The sequence below is a fragment of the Anas platyrhynchos genome, chromosome 2 (assembly GCF_047663525.1).
Source record: "Anas platyrhynchos isolate ZD024472 breed Pekin duck chromosome 2, IASCAAS_PekinDuck_T2T, whole genome shotgun sequence".
Lineage (NCBI taxonomy): Eukaryota > Metazoa > Chordata > Aves > Anseriformes > Anatidae > Anas > Anas platyrhynchos.
In genome coordinates, this window is record NC_092588.1 from 114,954,895 (window position 1) to 114,977,803 (window position 22,909).

The 22,909-nt window shown below is 38.0% G+C and overlaps 1 protein-coding gene across 6 annotated transcripts in view; it reads left to right on the plus strand.

Annotated features, from left to right (window-relative positions):
* Nucleotides 1-22,909, plus strand: part of CPNE4 (copine 4) — a 256,158-nt gene that overhangs the window by 207,421 nt on the left and 25,828 nt on the right. For all 6 annotated transcript variants that reach the window (XM_072033424.1, XM_072033422.1, XM_072033426.1 and 3 more), the window contains 3 exons: nucleotides 4,738-4,824; nucleotides 5,445-5,504; nucleotides 9,058-9,191. In XM_072033424.1, coding sequence (XP_071889525.1) covers nucleotides 4,738-4,824; nucleotides 5,445-5,504; nucleotides 9,058-9,191 — 281 coding nt within the window. The remainder of the gene's footprint in view (nucleotides 1-4,737; nucleotides 4,825-5,444; nucleotides 5,505-9,057; nucleotides 9,192-22,909) is intronic.

A 22,909-nucleotide genomic window follows, 5' to 3' on the forward strand; every position in this document is an offset into this window, starting at 1 on the left:
ATACCAGTGGCAAGGTTCTCCCTCTGCCCATCAGCAGCATCTGTATTAGTTGGTGTCAGTTCCAAAAATTGTCATATATAATTTTAATTGTTAAGGATGAGAGTAGTATAGTAGTAGTATGTGTTGGTGTGCAGGAAAAACTGTGTGTCATCCGTGTGCTGCTAGTACCTCACATCATTTCACCAGTTCACCTCATCTCCATTTGGTGGATTTGAAAAGGATCTTGAGGTTGCCTTTTAATTGTTCATAGTTCATCCTCCAGAAAGCACTAATAGTATTCTATCTCATTCTTCAACCTGCTCCTCAAGTGAGATATGTCTTATTATTATTACAAGTCTCGTAGCCAAACTATCAAATGCTACAGAACCTCTTGGGATGATCAGGATGGATATGTGCTACAGGAGGTGATGGTGCTTCGTAGACTGTTGCATACCCTGGCTGAGTATTGATTATTCCAAATGTTGAGTGTCAGCTTCTGATCAGATGATTTTATGGTTGGCTTGCTGACTTGCCTCTTCTGTGAGATCTCTTGGAAATTTGTGCTTGAAACCAGGCATCATTTAAATAAATGTGAATCTAGCACTGACAGCTTGGTAGCGGTTGAAGCAGTAGTGTGTGAAGGAAGAAGAGAAGATTTCTTCTCTGAATGATTGATCACCTGTTTTGATCAGGAGTGGTGTGAGTAATTCATGAACGCCTTTCCTAAATGTGGCAGGTCCTGGGTGAGATTCACAAGTCTTGAATTGTGATGCCTTCAGAATCAGAGTTGCTTCTTAGCGACTGAAATTACTGAATTCTGGAAAAGCTGGTTGGCCTTTGGTTTGTGATCCAGGTGAAATCAATTCATGCTTTTTAAGAAAACTTCCTGATAATGAAAAATCTTTTCAGTGACTCTGGGTAATAGCTTGGTGTGTGTTTCTGTTCCTTAATAATTACCTTGTTGTCACAGACTGTTGTTTCCTGACAGGTAGCCTATTTTCCTACTGACCACCAATAAGAAAGGGGCAAACACATCCTGTTGTTTAAATGTACATCAGAAATAGACATTTCTAAGCCTTCTGTTTAGCATTTCTCACCAAAATTCATCATTTACTCCTTCATCATAATCTTGATACACACACAAAATTAAGAACAAGTCCATCACTTTTTGTGACAATATTTTTTAGTGAAATACTAGTAAATACTTAGTTTATTGTTGTGGGTTTTTTTTGTTTGTTTGTTTGGTTTTTTTTTTTTGGACATGGCTTCAATAAAACCAGAGGGATTCAGAAAAAATGTCATAGAAACAGAAATCACCTGGATTCTCATGCAATGCAAGGATTACATAAGGGAGAAATCTGTTCCTGTGTTCCTATATTACAAAAAAAAATGAACGTGTGTGTGTGTTCACACACGGAAAGGAAAGGGGAGGAAGAAACCCTACTGTGCTTACTATCTCTAGTGCTATTACCGCAAGCTGGAGGGCTGCTGAGGTCCACAAGATTGGGTGCGATCCTTCAGGAATCTCAGCTGGTTTCCCCCATTTGTTCAGGTACCTGACTATGAGCTTCATATCAGGGCTTTTGCTTCTTTAAGTAGCTAAGCACAGATGGGACATAAGAATAGTTTGGGGGTTGATTATCATCATACGCAATAGTACTTATATTCAATAAACAGGAGACACTTAAAACCAGGTAGTTCTCTGTTTCAGATTCACTGTGGTGCTTGACAGAGAAAGACCTTGTATTGCCCAGAGCTGCCAGGCATTTGGAGGAAACGTTAAGTGACTTTCAGGATGACGAATCCAAATTTCACAATGTTTACCATTAGCATCAGATTGCAGACTCTTGCATTAGTTTCCACTTAGCTGAAAAGTTAATTTAAGAGACAAAAATGAATCAATAAAAACAATGTCAGATACCAAATCAATACCAGTAATGTAAGAGCAGACTGAAATTTGGGCTTGTCCTCACAGTACAAGCAAAATATTTCAAAGTTGTTTTGCATTATTACTTACCCACTTAGAGCTGTATTCTGAATTCCGTTGTCTTTGGAAGAGCTGGAGATATGACGAGGTCTGTATAGGGAATTTTCTTCAAAGGACACTTGTCACATCTTCAGCTTGAGCTGTGGGAACTGGCAAGGTCAGAACCACATCTTGGTGTGTTACTAAAGATTGAGAGTTCCCTTCCCCTTCCCCTTCCCCTTCCCCTTCCCCTTCCCCTTCCCCTTCCCCTTCCCCTTCCCCTTCCCCTTCCCCTTCCCCTTCCCCTTCCCCTTCCCCTTCCCCTTCCCCTTCCCCTTCCCCTTCCCCTTCCCCTTCCCCTTCCCCTTCCCCTTCCCCTTCCCCTTCCCCTTCCCCTTCCCCTTCCCCTTCCCCTTCCCCTTCCCCTTCCCCTTCCCCTTCCCCTTCCCCTTCCCCTTCCCCTTCCCCTTCCCCTTCCCCTTCCTTCCCTCTCTCCACTACCACATCAACAGATATGATAGGTGCAAATTAATTCTTGCTTTCTAATTTTCTATTTTCTAGGAATTTGCTAGCTTGTTCTTTGAATTGCTTTCTTATCCACATCACCCAATGACATGTTAGTGATTTGCATTCCAAATGTAGGCGAACATTCCTACATATGTTTTACAGAGGAGCTGAGAGGAGCAGATTTTTCTCCCCTGAAGTAGTTTTACACTGCTTTGGTCTTCATATAGTATAAACTTCTTCCAGAAACCAATGACATGAACATGATAAACATTATATTCAGGCTTAAACAATCTTTTTTTCCAAAGGAAAAGCCAGGCATTATTGTTTCAACATAGACATTTAGAAGTGTTCATGTTGGAGGATGATAAAATTAAGGAACTGCACCTTGAATATTCAAGGGAAAGCATGAGATCTCTCCAGTGTAGTGCACTGGCAAAGCAAGGAGCAAAAATCTTGACCCCTATTTTATCTCTCTATTCAGTATATTACAACTTCTCTGTGATGTACAGACAGCACAGATTCTCTGTAGGAATGTTTCCAATAAGTTTGGAGATAACTGTGCTAAACCATCTTGCCAGACAGCAACATATCAAGACGTGGGCAGTGATTTTCCCTCACTGTCAGGTTGCTTTTCCAAATAAAGAGCTTATTGTGCTCTTGCGTTGTGTCACAACAAGCTCTCTGTAGTTGGAAAGAAGGGTTTTTATTTCTTGAGCCTGACTACCTCTCTTGAGTAGAGAACAAATGCTTATGGAGGATTTTCCCTGAACATGTGGGCCTGTGTCTGCCTGTCTTCTCAGTGGAAAATTCATTTCACGAGACAAATAATTGAGCTGTAGGCTAAGCAAGCAGATGTGCTTCCTGCAGTTGGACCATTTTTTTTTAATCTTTTCCCATTCTTGGCTCTGTCGCCTGTCTCCAGAAATGCGATGATGAAAATACTGCTCCTCCCCTGTGCAAAAGAAGGTCTCATATTGCTCCAGAGCCATATGTTTTGCCTTCCTTTTTTTGACACTTGACAGAACTCCAAGCTTTAAATACTTCAGTGACATTGAAATAATTGGTGTTAGGAAGTGGCTTGAAGCTCAACATTTTCATAAGTTCGTATGATAAACGTGATTTTACGTGCTCAAACATTCTTCTCAGATAAATCCGATACGAAGGTCTACACTATAGATAAAGTATTGTAACACTTAGATATATTCCATTGTAAAATGTCATAATGTGGATTCTTAGCAGAGTGTCCTGGTTCCTTTTGAAGATACATTTTTTGTTTTATTCAGCATCTGGTTAGAGGTCACCTGTTTTCTTGCAGCACTTGAAAACACCTCCCTGAAGGAAAATAATGTGTTCTTAACCTTACTTAATAACACATTACACATACAAATCTGGTTTTAAATATGCTGATGGATACTTGCACATGCAAACATGTATTTTGCTCCTGCAACAACGCATGAATAATATTTTAGTAATTAGCTGTCAACGTCTGATAGTTCGGCTTTATCAGTCTGGCTGAAACCAGAGAAGGCAGAACATTTAAAATGAAAATCAATAAGAGATGTTATGATGGAAATAAGGCAACATATTTCAGTAACAAAGTAGAACTATTTTGCTTTAGAAATTAGTATTTGTAAAGAAAACTAAACAGAACATTTGCAAAGAAGTTTAAAGAATATATTCTTAGGGATAACTTTCAATTTTTAATTTGTTAAATATATCATTAACTACATGCAATTTCTTTCCACATTTTAGTGGTTTTCTTAACTTTTTGTTTTATTGTCAGACTTAAAGGAGAAAGTCTTGCTCTCTTTCAAGAAAGAATGACATGATGTCTGATTAGAATTTCTCTAATTAGGAGTTTAATAGAAAACACCAGTGATACTGTGTATGCAGTTTTGCAGCTAAAAGAATACATCAGGTTGCTTTCTTGGGTATTTTCAATTGTATTAAATTCCTTCTTATTTTGTCTCCTTATATAATCTCAAAAGATCCTAAATTTTGCTCACATAATACCTGAACCTACAGGACTGGAACTTGACAATGCAAAAATCTGGGTACCTCTCTGAGCACCATGTCCGCATGCACCCAACTGAAGACAGATGTTTGCCTCGGGACCTTTTCTGTTAAGTTAATTCTCTGCATAGTTAATGTTTTTAATTATTTCTTGTGTGTGCACCATTATTGATAGGATTCAGTCAACTGTGGAAATCAGACACTACCATCTTTGCTAATTATTCAATGTGTACATAATTTTTCCTTCATGTAGTGACCTCTTTTTTTCACAGGTACAATGGGAATGCATTAACCCCAAATACAAAGCAAAGAAGAAGAATTACAAGAACTCAGGCATTGTGATCCTTAACCAGTGCAAGGTATTTGTGTTTTGCTCATTGTCTGCTTCTTTTCTAAGCTGTCAGTGATGTATTTTAATGGTGTTTGGAAACGTAGACAACAAAGTGGAACTGTCTGGAGAAAGCAATAGAAACTGATCCACTACAAAAAAATAAAGACAAGGACTTGGATCCCAAAAGTAAGCTAACTGTTCCCAGTGTTCCTCTGTAATTTCTCTTGTCCTGTCTCTGCTGTTGTGCAATGGAGTAGGCAGTACTAAATTCATGACTCCAAGCTTGCCAAATGGCCTCATGTGTATTTCCCTTCCAGTCCTTCCAAAATTCGCATCTCTGAACTTACAAATTTTTTCTTGTTCCTCTTAAACCAGTGGCAAAATTCTCATTGACTTCCAACTGAGAATGAATAGAGCCCAGTTCTATTTTTGATGTCAATTTTATGTTTCTATAGTTTTAGAATCATTTTGGTATTTTTGCTCTTTAAATTTTTGTTCCTTTCTTCAACTGTATGAAAACTTTCTTCCTGTACCTTATTTTCAGTTGGTCCCTCCCCTTCTTCCAGTTTACTTTTTTTCAGGTAGTTCCACGCTCTGATATTTTAGCAGTACACAGTTAATTTACATGTCTTGCTTTCTTGTCTGCAGATCCACAAGATGCATTCTTTCTTAGATTATATCATGGGAGGCTGCCAAATACAGTTTACAGTAAGTGTCTTACTTCTCTAACATGTTTTTAAGAAAGAGAATCCCGTTAGATACTGATTCATCACTTTCATAAAGAAAAGAATCTTATACATCATTCCTTAATAAGTTATTAAGGTGTTATTGCAAAATGTATTGTGCCCAGAAAATAAACCTATGCTAATGCAAGTAGGAGTTTTGTGCACGTGCTGATTTATTATGTTTTAGAGCAATGACAATCATGTTGGAAAAAGTAATGACGGCTCCAAACAGGGGGCAAGAAGATGATGCCTAAATTAATGCTGATCTCAGTTGTAAGTCCACCAGCTACAGTATTGTGCAAATTCATCACTATCAGTTTTCTACCTACATGGAACCATGGGAAGTAGATGTCTCTGTGCCTATAGCTCTGTTCATTCATAACCTAGTGGTTCTACTTAATCACAAGCTGACTGCATGTTTTACTTCTTCCTGCCTCAGTTGCATTACTACCCATGATGATAGCACACACTGCTTGTCTGCCTTGTTGCTGTCTCCAGAAATGTATCAGAGATTCTCTTGTGGGCACTGAAGCAAAAAACTGCAGCCTACAGTAAAGATATTCTGTGCTTCCTTGCTTTCTGTTTATATTATATGATCTCCTTTTATATATATATGTCCTATATATCTCTTTTTCACATAGGCCTAATTTGGTTACTTCAGACCACTGCAACAGATCAGGCCTACTCCTTCCACCTTTCCAGATTTCCATTCCTTCTGATAGGAACGGGACATTGGATCTGGAATTGTTTGAAACTGTCCCAGTGCATTTACTGTTGTTGTTGCCTTAATGTTAATGACATTTCCATTGAGTTCATGCCATGTACAGTCAGCACGATGCAGCTGTGATCTGAAAGGGCACTTGTTGTGGGAGGGAAACTGGGAAGCTAAGTATAGATTTGGTAACAGAAAGCTGTAGTATGATGTACCTGCTCATTTAAGGCACTGATGAGGGCTATGGTAACATCATGCTGTGTGTTCTTTGGATAATTTGTACATCCATTGTAGGAACATAGTTTGTAGTTAGAAAGAATGTCTCTGAAAAACCCAAGTAAACTTTTCCTTCACTTTAAAACCGTTTATTAAGAAGCCTTCATCTTCAGAGATCAATAGTGCTGATTCCAGGCCATTACTTTTATTCAGCACTTATTGCAGCACACCGTATCTCTTATCAGACAGTGTTCCCTGCTGTACAAGAAATATTCAGAAGCTGGCAGTGCAAATGGGTCTGTAGTCAGAAGACATTTTCATCACTTTAGGAAATACAGCAGAAAGGATGTGTACTATGCATAAAAGGAACTGTAATAGAAAGATATATTGGACAGATTCTCTCCTAGACGGGTCATGGTATTGGACAGGCTGATTCTTTGCTGACAGATCTAGCAGGGGATCCTACCTCTACAGGATATTTTCAGTGCATTGAAAATCACCCTTTTACAAGACTGAGAAAAAAATAAGTGCTAAGAGTTATTGCTATATTAGGTTTTTATTTAGATGTGGGAAGATGACTTGTACATTTGAACTAGTATGTTTAAAGATACACTGACAAAAATCAAATCTCTGCACTGTAAAAAGGATTCCTGCTTTGCTGATCACAAGAATAGCTTATTTGTGATCTTAGCCTAGCTCCTGTGTTATGCTAACTTCGTATTTCTAATTCTTCTCCTACTTATTTGCACAAGATCTCAGTACTGTCAGGTAATGCTAAAAGAGAAGGGATCTGTGTTGTTATTTTGGAACCATGACAAGTACCAATGGTCATCTTTTGTCTTTCCTTAGAGAAACAAATTTTGGATCAAAATCAAGTATAGTGCATCAGAGTATGAACATTCATAGCATGAGCATTTAAATAAACACCCCAAAACTATGCTAATCCATTCAATTATCCATGTATTTACCTTAGGTTTCACAAACCACTAGAGTTTCTTGCTCATTTCTGACAGCTGTGGCACAGATAGTTACGTATATGCATGCAGGTTAAAACATCAGGGGTTTCCTGTTGATTTATTCAAGTTAAATCAAGCTGTCACTTTGGGAAAAAGATCTATGTGGAAAACTACCAGGCTTACTGCTCCAGTGCTTGAGCAATGAGCAGGGGAGTGGAGGTGAAAGATTACTTTGTTTGCAAGCCAGATCAAGCTTACATCTCCTGACTGACACACTGTGGAGCATGGGAGGCTTGTAGTTGATCAAGATGACAAAGGGATTTGCAAGCTAACTAGAGCCCAGTGAGACATATTTTTCTTCAGCCAAGAGTTAGCCATGGAAAATCAGAAAAGGTAGGGAAAAGCCATATTGAGTTGATGCAGCATGATACTTCTCTTTTTAGCTTCTAGCAACAGCAACAAAAAACTTTCAGGACTGTGTCTTTTTTAAGGGAGAATGAAGATGTCATGTTTCATTTTCATTTTATAGCTGTGTAAAATAGTCTTCCCCGTGCCAAGCAGACTCCAGCTGGGGAAGGTGCACGTTCGCAGAGGCAAGCTGGGACTTTCAAAGTTCTTTTTGCAGCCCTCAGCAAGCCCCTTACATTTCAACTGCACAGTAGAACTACAAACTGAATTCAGTACATCTGTAGCTATTGAAGATCCAGATATAGCGGGGTTTTTGGAGGAAGAGGTCACTGAACAAAATTGTAAGGAAGTTTGTAAATGGCTTTGTTCCATCTAAGAGACCAGATGGTTTTCTTGATGCTCCTCTTCGGAATTCCTTGAAAGCAACATCACAAATTCAGGAAAGAGCTTTCCAATCCATGCCAGTCATATCACAGAAAAATGCATGCAAGATTATCTCTTCAGTGAGAAGGATAAATGGAATTTTAAAAGGGAGAAATTAATTTTAAAAGGATTCTTTAATATATTTGTTTTGGCATTGAATGCTTCCCACAGCCTCCCATAAGGCTTTTCAACACAAAAATCTGTGCAGGATTGAAGCTGTATTTTCATCCTGCAGCTCACCTTTAAGCTTGCTATCATCTGTGAAATTGGGAGGGTTAATTATTTAGTGCTTAGAAGATGCTTTGAAGATAAAAAAGTCCACCAGAGTATTTACTGTAGACACTGAGAATATTATTACAGACACAAGAAGGTACAAAATAGCTACGAAATGTGCCTGAATGGAGTTTTGATTTATAGTTTGAGTAGAATTTTTAACTCTCTAGGGACATTTTAGCTGCACGACGTTTATGTCCTGAACATTACCTGAGCTGGAATAATTTAATTAAGTTTGAGAACCTAGAGATAATTTGATTCATTTTTATTAGAGCATAATTCCCCACATAGAATAATTATCCAGCTTTTTTTTTTCTAGTTATACCATTTTAGTTTTATTAACTCTTATTTTATTAGCTGCTGTATACTTTTAGAAATAGTTATTGCTACTATCCTCATTCAAATTTGATTAAGTACACTGTGAAATGACCTTTGCTTTAAGGTTGCAGTCTCTGCAGAAAATTGGTTTTGGTAAAGATAAATGTTTCGTGTGGCTATACTCTTTCCCAGAACAGCACCACAACACATTGACTTTTCTTCTATTCCAGGTAGCTATAGATTTCACCGCATCCAATGGTGATCCTAGGAACAGCTGCTCACTGCACTATATCCACCCCTATCAACCCAATGAGTACTTGAAAGCTTTGGTAGCTGTTGGGGAGATTTGCCAAGACTATGACAGGTAAATAACCACATTGGATAACAGAGATGTCTTTAGAAAGTGTTTTCACAGTGTGAAATCAATGACTGCCTACTGCCAGCTGCAGTAGCTCCATGTTTAGTCACATAAGAGAAATGACTGCATGACAGAAAGTTTAGTGTACCATACCACACTGTTGAGAGTGACAGTGGGTTTAGATTAGTTTCATGGCAATGAAATGTCTGGTGTTTGGCTGATATATGTGCTAAGTTTTGAGTTTCTATCCACCTGCCAAAATTACATGTTTGAGTGGATTTTTCATTTGTATTAAGCTTGAAGCCTGTTTCGCAGTTGCTGACAGCATCCTTTCTCATGCGCTTGGGAGTATGGTCTGCGCCATCCTACAGGAAAGTGTTCCCAAGATTTCATATCTGAAACTAAATTTGTAGTTGCTTAAGCTGCTTAGGGGCCATGTCTGTTCTTAGATTTAAATTTGTGGTCTTCTTCAGTGTTCTGTTAACTTCTCAAATATTGCAATATCTTCCAAAATTAATATTAAAAGGTACTGATAATATGTGCATACAACACGACAGTAAATAAATAAACAAATGCAAGTAATTGGGCCAAATATGCTTTGATTACATTATGTACTTCTGTTGCGTTTGAATAGGCTGTCTGTCTCTATCAGATTAATTGCCCATTATTAATCTAATTACCAAGTACATTTCCTTTAAATGTTCTTTCTTTGCTGGTGATGCATAGTATCTTACACAATTATTCTTTCTCATCTTTGCACATGTAATAGACATCCACCCACCACTTTGCCGTGTGTAAATGCCAGATCTCAAAAAAACCAATGGTATTTCCAGTCAAATTTGATTATACTTTCTGTATAAATTGTGGAGGGACTTAATTCCGTGGTTTATATGTTACATGTTGCATATGCTAATTAGCCTGCTCAGAGGCACTGCCATTTGCATGGTAATGAAATGCCTTCTTGAAAAAGAATGAAGAAAATACTGCCCTGATACAATTTCTGTAAGAATTTGATGGTCAAATGTAGTCAATGAGTCTGAGAAAATTAATATTTTATTGTAAGTGAGCTGAAAATTCCACAGTGATTATCCATTAATTTAATAAATGCTATTAAATTAATCCACTAATAAATTCAGTGGATTGGTATACTAAAAAATAATGAAAGGAATAAGAAATAAGAGCTGGTTCATGCACACAGATTGTTTTTATTTATTTATTTCACCACTTAAGGTGCATTTGTTAAGAAAATGAAATAGTTAAGTGACCCAGACCCTCCTGTATGGAGATATTTATCCAAAAATCAGGATTATTCTCTCAACATATCATATTCTAATCAATATGAAAAATACTAGTCATTTTAAAATGAAATCATCAGCTTAATTCACTTCTATTGTGCTACAAAAAATTCCTGTTGCTGCCAGTCAGCACAACTAAGGCCCTACGAGCTATGGACTAGGAGTGAACAAAAGCCAGATTTTCTTGTCCTGGGGAAGTGACACTTTTCTGGCATGTGTTTGACTGATGCCTGCTCTCAAGTTCTGACACAATAAATACATTCCCATGGACAAGTTGGTTCATCATGGTCAGTGATTTCTGAGGAAAAATGCCAAATGAGAACCTCTTCTTTATACTTGCATGTGTTGGATCCAATAAACTGGAAATTAAACCTTATAATAATTTCTGTAAAGAAAACAAGAGAACCAAACGTTCTCACAGAGTAATTTTAGGTTCTATGTAGGAGTTTGTTTTGTGTGTAATATTCCCAGACTCTTCTCAGTGATGCCCAGCAAAAGGACAAAAGGCAATGGGCATAATCTGCAAGACAGGAAGTTCTGTCTGAATACGTGGAAAAAATTCTTTGCCCTGAGGGTGAGTGAGCACTGAAACAGCTTGTTCAGAGAGCTTGTGGAGTCTCCTTCCCTGGAGATATTCAAAAGCCAGCTGGACACGATCCTGAGTAATGTGCTCTAGGGGACTCTGCTTGAACAGGGAGGTTGGACTAGATGATCTCCAGAGGTCTCTTCCCACCTCAACCATTCTGTGATTCTGTGAAATCTTCCGTATTTACAATTTTTAAAAAAACGAGTTTCAAATTCAGTCGAAAATCTGTAATGTGGCACAGATCCATTAGTGCTCCAATGAGCTCAGTTGTGCTTCAAATGCTGAAGGAAGATTTATGTTCCCAGGTAAAGATCAGACAGAAGTGAAAAGCGGGGGTTCATTGAACCTAAAGGCTGTTTAGAGCCAGAATGTTCATCATTTGCACAGGGACATGTCTTCAGTAAGATTAAAAAACAAGCCTACAAAGATGGCAGTGGTCTTACCTGAAATCTTATAATTTGTACCCAGCAATCGTTTCAGTCCAAACCACAGAAAATGCATTCAAGCCAAGTCTTCTCATAAAGTAGGTTTCTGTATATATCAGCCTAACATAATGTAACCCTAAGTAGTTAATCCTCCAAATTAAGTGCTGCCTCGCATCCCTTGATACAGTAGAATAATCCCTGCTCATCCAAAAGCCATTTATCTTCATGGTTCAGGGATTCCTGAAACAGTTAAATGAATAGCCCTGCTCTGCGTAGTTAAGCATGAAAGAATAACATTCATTCTTCCATCAGCAATATTCAGAGAATGAGAAATAGACTTTGATTATTTACCTGATTGTGGAAACGCTGCAGTCCTGAAGGAATAGGCCAATCTGATAATGGTACAGGAAATGTAAGAGCTGTTCACCGGCACAAAAGACTTAATACTTTTTATGTGATGGAATTGTTTCAGACTATAACAACATTTGTCATAAGAGAGAAGATAAAGTTTGTACGTGATATAATCAGTGGCTAAGCAACAACAGCAATGGATCATAAAAGAAGAAGAAACATTCATTAGTTTTAAGGAGTTAGACTCTAAAATGTAGTTTGAAATACTGGAAGGGGGAAAATGCATAAAAACTTATTACTGAAACTATTGGGTAAAATAAGCAGACAGCTCCAAGGAGAATAATTTATTTTAAGATAAATTACTCATGAATGTTAAAAGAGGACATAATAAAGCAATAAGTGAGAAATATACATATCCATTTAAGCATTTCCACAAGCTTTCTTTATATAAAGAATTATATCACTGTTACAATTTTGTCTCGAAATTAAGCAGGTCTATTCAGCCTTTTTTGTGGCATAGAGAAACAGATGAAAATGATGAAAAATCATTGGGCACTGAAGTATTTGGTATCAAAAGGAATTGCTTCTGCCTCGTTCCATATTTATTCTTTACCTCAGTAATTTTAGTACTGTGTTCTCTGGATCAGAAGTCAAATGAAGTGATTTCTCCCTACCAGCAGTATCAGCCTTGCTAGGATTCTAAAAAATCATTTTACTTCATCAGTGCCAAATGTGCGTGAGTTCCCTCTTCATGTTTTGAGTAATGAGTTGCCAAATGTATATGACAGATGAGGTTATAGCTGTCCCCTCGTGCACTACAGCTGGCTTAGGACGTCTCTTCTTACCTTCACCAACTCTGCACGGTGGTTTTGTCCAACCCTTCATTTTGGACCCCTTCAAGAGAATGCAACTTTTAGAGGATGGGTGGTAGGTGTATTTGAAAGATTCTACTAGTTGAATACCCAGGCATGAGGAAAGACAAAATCATTCAACAGTTAAAATATCAGACTTGTGAACCAAGATCTTATGTGATGTAAAACATGAATCTCTGTAAGATATGTGATAATAATTTTAAATGGCTCCTGTTCTCCATGGCAACTGCTCCCCAAATGCTCTTCCTTTGCATCATGAAACTGCTCATGTTCAGCATAGAACAACAATTCTTTGTAAGACAGAGAAGCCTATGGCTAAACTGGGGAATCAGGGAATGCTTTCTTCCCGCTCTGTCCCAGCAGAAGGGTTGGCTGTGTCCTGACTGCAAATCAGGACCTGGCCTACCTCTTCTCCCATCACCTTCACACATCCTGGCTTCCATCAAAAGAAACTGAGGCATGTGGACAGGGACAGAGCTCCTGTGCTCTGCAGGAGGATGTACAGTCTATGTAACAGTGGGAAGACCATGCCTGTAAGCCTCAAAGTAAAGCACAGCTGCTTTTGTAGGCAAGAACCAGCACCCGAATTGTACTGGGATGTGCCCTCAGCACATATACTGGCATGTGCCTAAGTCTGTTCCCAGTATTACAATCTGGAAACTTCTGTGAAAACTTCTGTCTCTAGATAAAACAAGCACTTTTGCCCAGATAGGTGTAGTTTTGCTGTGATCTCACATGTAAGCACGTAGAGCTCTATACCAAGGTACCTATATGTATACGCCTAGAGTTTTTTTCCCATATCAGTATAAATATATAGGTATGTGTACGATATATATTAGATGGACATGTATGCAATATGTATGGTTAGCACTTAACCATGCAGTAAAAAATTCATTTCTCTTTTGTGCTATTTTATAGCTTCCCTCTCTGCAGATCAAAGCCATAAGTCACAATAGCAGTAGTGCACACTGTTTATTAAAATGGCTGGCCCTTTGATCTCGAAGATTTGTTTTACCAGTGCTGGAATACAACCAACTAGCCATGAGTGCAGCTCATCTTTCATTCTTTCCAACCTGAAAATGGGTTGGAAAGGGGCTGAAAATAGCTTCCTTTTTATAATAAATGCTGTTACATACACAGAGTGCTAAAAGCTTAAATACTTCCTCAATTATGTTACATTATTACAGGTTTTAATGATGGTATTGTGAGTGAAGCTCATGGCACAACCTGCAAAATCTGATTCTGTTTGAAATCTGATTTCTGCAGTTAGTAGCTTACCGTTCCCTTCTGCTTATTAAGAATCTTGTTATGTAACATTAAATATTTATTTTTGCATTAAAATCTCTGTCCTGATTCAGCAAGACACTAGAGCTTATTATCTAATCTCATTGAATTTAGCCTGACTCAAGCAAACATTGAAGTATTATGCAAAATATAGGTGGCACAAAGATGGAGTTAAGAGTTTTACTGAATTCGAACTTTCCTGCTAATTGTTCCTCCCACACCCAAATGTTACACTGTTCAGTATCTCCCATTTATGTGGATTATCTTTATGATTAATTTTTACACACACATTTGTACGTAAATTCAGAAGTCTTTACGGGATTAATAAAAAGCACTCACAGAAGTGAGAGTTGGCTATTATATGGTCAAATCAATGCTTCTACTTTGAAAAAGACAAAAGATCTTTTCAAATACTTGAAGTATTTTATACTCAAGTACTTAAAGTATATTTTCAAATACTTACAGCATTTGATACATTGGATATTTGTGGAATTTCCCATTCTTGATGGTCAACCCCTGTTCTGATCTACGCATTCAGCTCATGTTTCTATGCATTCTACTACATAGTTCTGTAAAATGATACCATAAAATTGGTCCTCATTTAATTTGTATTCAAAATATATTTCAAAAGTTAGTTCTTAATTATTTTAAATACGTGTTAACTCTTAAAAATACTGAATTTTATTGCTTTTTTGTTTGTTTTTTTTTTTTTTTTTTTTTTCTTTTTTTCCCAAGAGCCCTTGAAACATGTAGAAAATAAATTTTATCTATTTTCTGACACTAATGTCCTTTTTCATTTAGGCAAATAAAATCTTTAAATACTCAATTAGCTCCCTAAAACTAACATTTATGCTAAGATTGTGTGTTAACAAATAAACTGCTTGTGTAAAACACATTTGTCGAGCAATATCCCCAAAGGCCACTAATGGGCAGAGAGTACATTACTCCTACAAAATATAGAAATAATTTATGTGTAGAATATCTCTAAAATATTTAGATTGGCCACATTCCACAAAAGATAGGAAAGAAAGTCCTGATGTCAGTCAGAGTTTCAACAATCAATGAATTCTTCTGCAATCAATGAATTGCAGCAGTAGCTAACAGAATGCAAAATTTGCTAGTTATTTTTTCTTCCCCAGTATTTTAGGCCTGAGGGAGTGCATTCACTCTGATTGAAAATCATGTACAAAAGCTTCATTCCTTCATGCAGTAAAGTGCACTTGAAAATTAAGAAGGAAAATTTTGAAAGGAGAAAGAGTTCCCGGTCCAGCACATCCCTTTCTGTGAAGATCTAACGATGGAAAAAACTAAGGGCAGTCAAACTAAGTCAGGTAGAAAGTCCCTCTATCCCAGAAACACATTTCCTGAGGTAACCAGCAGTGGACAGTTACGGAGAAGGAAGAGGACAAGGTATATATGATGCACTACATGCTGCAGAAGATTTGTATAAATCAGTACAACTGGTCCCAGATACAAAGGTCGGTAGGTAACTAAATGCAGTGTTCTGAATTGAGGCTTTAGGTGGAAAAAATGTTTCCCGAGTTTAAACCTTGCAGTGTGTTGTGTTGTGGTTTTTTTTTGTTTGTTTGTTTTGTTTTTGTTTCTTACTTCTGGAGCCTTGTCCCTGAGAATTACTTACCAGGTCATTCATCCCGAAGCTGTGTCTGGGTTTGTCGATGAAGAGTCTGAGAGAGTTACTTGTCTGGCGGGCTCTGAATTAAATACCTTGACGTAATTTGGGCAGAGACAAGGAGAAAAGCAGGAACTTCCTTTGGTTGAGATGGTAATATAATAGTAGTTCATTAAAACTGGGAAAAAAGATTGATGCCTAGAATAACTGGCACTACATGCAACATTGAATTTTAATGAAATCACTATGTAGAGCCATAGATGTTAAAATTTAATCTACCCGTGCAGATCAATAAATAAAAATATGGTTAATTATTTAGCATATCTCTTTATCACTTTAATTACAGAAACAACCTTTCTGGAGGCTATTAAGCAAAAAAGCTGATTAGCATATCTAAACAAATTTAAAAACCATGGGGGAAAAGACATGAATCTTTTTATTTAGTGCTTTAATAGGACCAAATTTACATAGACAGAAAACAAAAGAAAAACAGGAGAACAATAGCCTATAAAGAAAAACTTGTATCTTACATTGATCATTAAGCATTATCTCTGATGTGGGTAAACATGCTGAAGTATTTGGATAACCCAGAACTAGAACTGCACAGGAAAAAAAGGGCTTGCTAATACTTTTAATCACCAAAACCCTTGGATCTAACAAGCTGAAGACCTAGGTTGGTAGAATTATATAGTACCTGCATACACACATTTAGTGTTTGTCTCTGCAGTGTCTGCTGACTTATATTTGGTGACTGATGCCAAAGAGGAGTTTCTGCAGTCACCACTTTTATCCCAAGAATTAGTACAGGAGATTTGGTCTACTGTAACAGTGTTGGGACGGGGATTTCATAACAGTTCATATTCATATACTTAAATGTATATATGAATCTGCAGCTGCCCTGTATCTGGTCAGATACTGTCAGTTTTTACAGCTCTGCCTTTTCCCTTACCAAGTTTTCATCTTTGTGTCTTCTTTACACTGCCTGTTCTGCCAGGCAGTCACTACCTGTGTCAGTGTATCAGTCATGAGCAGTTCCTTCCAAGTTTCTTATCAAAACAACTTCTTCCTCTGTGTGCTATTCCTTCACCCTGCTGCATTCTGTCAGCTGGTGGATACATCAAAATCAGAACCTTCTGCAGGGCTTTTCTAGGCAGTCTTTACTATTTTTTTCTCCTCTGAGTAAGAGCTTTGTTCCGTGCAGTAGTTGACACTTTGCCAGTACTATGCAGACTGGTACCTTTGTGATTTCTCTGTCAGCATCTCTTTCTGAAGACAATGACTTGAAATACAAAACCCTACAAACTGTCTAAAATACCAGATCACCTAGTGGTGTAGAGACTAGTTATTCATATAAATAAGTATTAATAAGTATAAATATGTAAGCATATATAAAGGAGATAGCAATTTTTTGTGCCATTTTTCCTGATGTCAAATGTGCCAGCAGTTTGGTATCTGGTACATTTGCAATCAACACAACCATTTCCACAATTTCAGAAGCGTGAATTTCCTCCCTGCATTGTTAAGGATGTAATTATTCTACTCATCCGCTCTATAATAGCATGTAGCAAAGCTGTCAATTATTCCCATTTGAAAACCCATCAGTCCATAAATGAATACCATCTTCTAAATCTCTTGCATGTTTACTTCTTTTTGGAGAAACTGGACACCTTTTGCCTGAGTAGACCATAGCACGATATTTGTGGATCATATTGCGCTCAGTTAAAAATGGGCAACCCTTAATTCTCACCATCCCTTTCAAATTAATGTGAAATCAGCCTTGATCAGAGATTCCAAATCAGCAGATAACAGAGAGCATTTCACTGTTTCCTCCTGCATATTCAATGATGCCTAGCTGAGTGTTTACTTACCAGTATATTTCACTTAAACTTTTACTGAGGCTTGTTTTGATAATGTTCTTCATTTTGATCCTGGATGTCATTTTGATTTTAGCAAAATTACATCAACTACTCGTTTGGTCACATTAAATCACAATATAATCTCTGTAACAGTTTTATTACACTCATCCTAGAAAGCTCATTTGTATCCTGAGAGCATTTGATGAGAAATTTCTCTCCTAGCACCTCCCTGCATACTTATGCCAACAGAGACCTGTATTCCCTTCTTCCCAGCACATCCCTTATACATAGACATTTTTCTGATAGAATTTGTTTGCAGAGAAAAGTCTCTGACCAACCATTTTCACTATAATTTGTAAAAAATGACAAAATTAGTTAGCAAAGCTTTTGTTCTGGAGGTTGCTTAATGCAGTACACCCTCAAACTGGAAAGCTACACTTGTGCTTCGAGAAGGAAGGGCCCTAGCACTGTTTTGTTTGAGGTTCCCCATGATCTGCATGTTACGTGATGGGAGCAACCTGCTGCCTAGTGAAATCTTAAAATCATGTTAAGTTTTAACCTTCCAAAATTATAGTCTGTGTAAGAATGATCTCGTCAGTCGTGGTACAATTTTCCATATATGGTGCCACATGGCCAATTTACTATAGTTAAGGTTTTGGAAGCTACAAGGACATACTGACAACCTCTTACAATTCACAGAATTACCTGGAAACTGCTTGGATTTCATAAGTTAAATGTAACTCAGTGTAGCCTTTTGCAGTACCCCCTTCCCTACTTTACTCCCACTTATGACATTCCACTTTTTCAAGATAAGTTTTACTGAATTGGGTCATATAAATCAGGTCATTGCAATTTATTTGTCATCTAACAGAGAGGCATGACATTTTGGTTCCTGAATATGCCATTTTATTAAGTTATTCTTCTAGTAAGTAATATATCTTATTGCCATTTTGTTTTGCTTAACCTACTCCTCTCTTAGGCTCTGATGATTTTTTTTTTTCTGTATTTACTTTTCCCCGGTCTAGGAATTTCTGAGTTTGCTTTCTATTTTTACCCTGCAGAGCTGCTTTTGCTGTTCTTCAAATGTTAAAAAGGGGAAGCTTAAATCTATTGTACCTGGACTTGGCTTTGTTAGTTATTTCGTGTTGATGCCTTTCAGCAGTTAGCTTCAGGGAATTTGTATCCCCTGCTTCATTAATTATTCCCTTGCAGGTGAGACAGGCACTTCTCTCATATTCTTGAAACCCAATTACATGACAGTATCTATTTCTCAGTGTTCAGCAGATTCCAGCTCCCCTAAGGTGACTAAGAGCTGTAATTAAAGATAGTGAATGAATTTAAATGTAAGGATTTTGCAGCATGATTGTGTAGCATCTCTGTCTATGACAGACCAAACAGCGTAGCTGTTGCAATGACTCGCTATTGATTTGCATGCTCCTAGCTCTGTTTTGTTACCAAGATGTATGAGGATTGGTTCATTCCTGCTAGTCCAGAATACAATTTTAGGGGAGGAAACCCTGCTGCTGCCAAACTCTTCTGGTCGTTCTGACTCAGGCGGGGGGCAGACAGAGCTGGACCACAGCCTGGCTCTATCCCTACACGCCTGGGAGGAGTGAGAGTGGGTGTGCAGGACTGCAGGGGGTGAAGCAGATGGGCTCTTGTCCCTTCCTCTCAAACAGTTTTTTTTGGCCCTATATGATCCTACAGATCATGTCCTTTATTTACCTAGCTCTGCTTGCAAAGCAGGAACTGAAGAAGTTTAAATATTTCAAATGATTTCTGTATCTTCTTTGGAACTGCTGCTAATCCCTGTAAGCTGTCATGATTCAGAATCTACTGGCATCAAGCCCTTCTAAGTACTAAATAATACACTCAGGAACATGATTCATTCATATGCTTTAGAAAAGAAACACTTAATTCAGCTCATTTTCTTCCAGTTCACTCCTGGAACATGAAAGATTGCAATTTTAATTGAGTTTAGATATGGCTTTATTTTGTTTGGGTCATTTTCTGTTTTCTCATTTTTCTTTTCCTTTTCCTTCTCCCCCTTTCCTGTTCCCTCCCCTTCCCTTCTCCCGTCCTCTCCTCTCCCTGTCCTCTCCTCTCCCTCCCCACCCCATTCACACTTCTCTCAATAAATGTATAACAGGTATTCCCCTTCTATTATGGCAATTTCAAATTTCTTTTTAACAGAGGAAAAATATCTAATTTTATCACTGGAAAAGCGTGTAGACCAGAGAAGATTCACGGTTTATTCTTTTAAGACTGGAATTGAAAATGAAAGGCAAAGTAATTGATTTTGCTGCATCTAGTGTTGCACTTTAAAAATATCTTCCTGGTAATTCTGTTCTGACCCCAAACTGAAATTACAAGTGACAGCTTAATACCCAGGGATGCTAAACAGGTATATTCCTTGCAAGAATCTCAAGGAGCTGCCAATTTAAGATTCCTGGTTGCTTGAAACCAAAAATGGGTTTTTAGTGTTGCTTTTATATTCCCAGTGTTTCTTTTTCTTCCTCTTTAACTGTATCTTTATTACAACTACTGCAACTATATTGCTCCAGTATAAAGTGAGCAGGTTTTCATGCTGAGGCTCTTTAAGAAGCCACCTGTGTGGCTAGCAAGAAGTTCATTTTTCAGAATGAATAAGTGGCATATAGAAAAATATAGGCCATTTTTCCCCCTACATTTGCTCCATGCAATAAGAAATTAGATTCCCAATTTAGATTTTAAAAAGGAACTAATCTCCAGATAACATAGTCCTGGCAGCTCTTGTTTTCCTTTCTGAGTACAGGTGTTGTCACACTGATGAGTAGCCAGCTCTATCTCCAGCATCATCTAAGCCAGCAGCTTCACAGGAAGTTGCAAAAGACTCTGTAATTCCTGATTATAAAATAATTTCACCCAGTGAAGCAATTTCATCTAAATACTGTTCCTTGTTACTAGGAAAAGAAAATCCTCAGAATAAAGCTGAACTCCAGGTCTCAATGATACTTTATGTCAGAGGGCACCAGCAGTTAATGAGACATGATTTTTAGAATGTTCATTCTTTTGTCTTCTTATCTTTAAATATATTTCTTACCTTCCAGTTACCATTGGCCTCCTAGTGAAACAGAACAAGATATCATTATCTGTATCACTTACCAATTTACAAAACCTTACTATTTCCTTTGTTAGTCTCTTCTCCCTTCTGTGCAGTACAGCTTACTGAAAGCTCTCTCCTGTGCCCCTATTAATGTATTGATTTGTCATTGTGCTTCTTCTGTTTCCACTAGATAGCTTGAAGAATGGGTGACTAAAACTGAGCATTGTTCCAAAAGGACAATACGGGATATTTTCAGAAGTCATTCTCTCCTGTGCATTATGTTACTGTTGAGGTGTTACTCAGGGTCTTTAATTGGTTATATATCTGCTTAGAAGACTGCAGTCTTTTAGCCCTGACATTAATCCAGCTCATTAATTTACATTTACCAATACAAACACTGAACCTGAACACGGTCCTTGATTTTACATTCAGGGTATAATCCAGATCTGTTCAGTCTTTGGTATCTTTCAGTAATATATGCCTGTTTGACAGGAAAATGTACAAGCAGTCATATACATCTATGCTTGCATGACTAGTCACAGCCCTTACATAACCAAATATAAAAGTCAAAATCCAATGTTTTTGTTTTTTTTTTCTTCTCATCCTCATGTCAAGTACTTCATTTTTTTAAAAAAGAAGTTATGCTAAGTTTTAATTTTCAAGGGAACTTGTGTAAAACACAGAACTGTATAAAGTGTGAAGACAATGCGAGAGAGTAATTTTGTAAAGATTCTGCCAGGATCCACCTTTTCTTGATTGATTTTGTAAATTTGAGGTTTTGTAGAATCTCTCTGTTTTTCCACTTTCCCTCCTGTCCTGTTGGCAGTCTGTCTCCAGCAGGGCAGTGCTGGCAATTTACTTGCATGTACCAAGGACTCTCTGGCTACATTTAAACAAAACAGGTCAAAAGTCCTTAAGTGGCCTGAGGGCAATGATTTGACAATGCCCATGTCTTTGTATCTCAAGACTAGAGAGGGTTACTTTGTAGAATGTCAGTGAGCCATTAAATAGTGTACTTGCTTCAGAGTGAGACATTTATATTAGCTAAACACCTAGTTTTATGTGATAGGAGGAAAACTGTTGTTTACATTAAAATTGGAATTTATTCTGAAAGCTGCCAGCCACAAGTTTAGAGATGTTGTCAGAGGATACCATAATCATCTATTTTGTGCAAGGATTGTCACTTGTGATGATCAAAAGGCTCCCTTATTCCTTCCCTTAAAGGTCAACCTTTGGGAACATTTGGAAGTTAATTCCTTGGTCGCAGCAGCTTGAATCAGAATACCAGAGCTATGTGTATGAAGTCTGGAAAAGGAGGATCTTCCCAAGGGGAAGCCAAGCTCACTGAGCACCTGAGTGACATGAGAGAAGGCATTAAGCACAGGAGTAGCTGTCAGGACACCCCTTCTCTCTAGGAGTTCATGTAGTCATGTGGAGTCCCGTCTTGAGGGTGCGCATGATCAAGCTTTACTCTGTCTCAAAGCAATTGTAGCAGTACATGGCTCTTACTCAAAAAGGAGACATGGGAGATTCAGACATGGAGGCAGGCGTCCTGAGGATGTGGTGGAAGAGCCCTCTGGTGCAGAATAGCTTCCTGTTGGGGATGTGACACTGGGTGCTTGGGAATGGGGGAGTCTTGCCAGCAGGAGAATACAGTCTGCTGCAGCTATCACTCAGGGCAAGTCTCTGACTTACAGCAAAACAGAAGATGGAGCTGCAGATTCCCTACACTTACACTCAAGGAACTTTACAGGACAAATGTGGTCACTGTATGGGTTTGGGCATCTCCCAGGCTGGGTAATTGCAGCCCATGTCAGCTTTCTGGATTGCATTATTGAACTTGGACACTTACTTACATTCCACCTAAGTAAAACTGTTTTAGTCTTTATTTGCTCTCACCCAAGATCAATCAAATTGTAGCTCCACAGGGCTTGATTCTCTAATGCAACCATGGCTTAATTGTTGACATAAAACAAGGTTTTTTCTCCCCTCAGACTCTTTTCTAATGGACTCCTATTTCTTGCCCTCTAAATGTGTGCCTGAAATCTCATCTGTATCTATTTGTAAGGGCTTCCCCACTTCCGGGGGTGTTTAATCAAAGAGAAAGCTATCAGCAGGTGGTTAGCATTAAATGTCAGCAGCTACTTTGTTTCTGACATCTCGGGAAAAAAAATGTTTCATTACCATGCAAATTATGTTAGTCCTCCTTTCCAAGATCCATTGTCACGCAGCGTAACATATGGTACACAGTATTGTGCTCCTAAGATTTATGTGGCAACTAAATTTTGTAGCAGAACAACAATTGTGCGAGCTGAGCCATCAGACGACAATAATTACTGT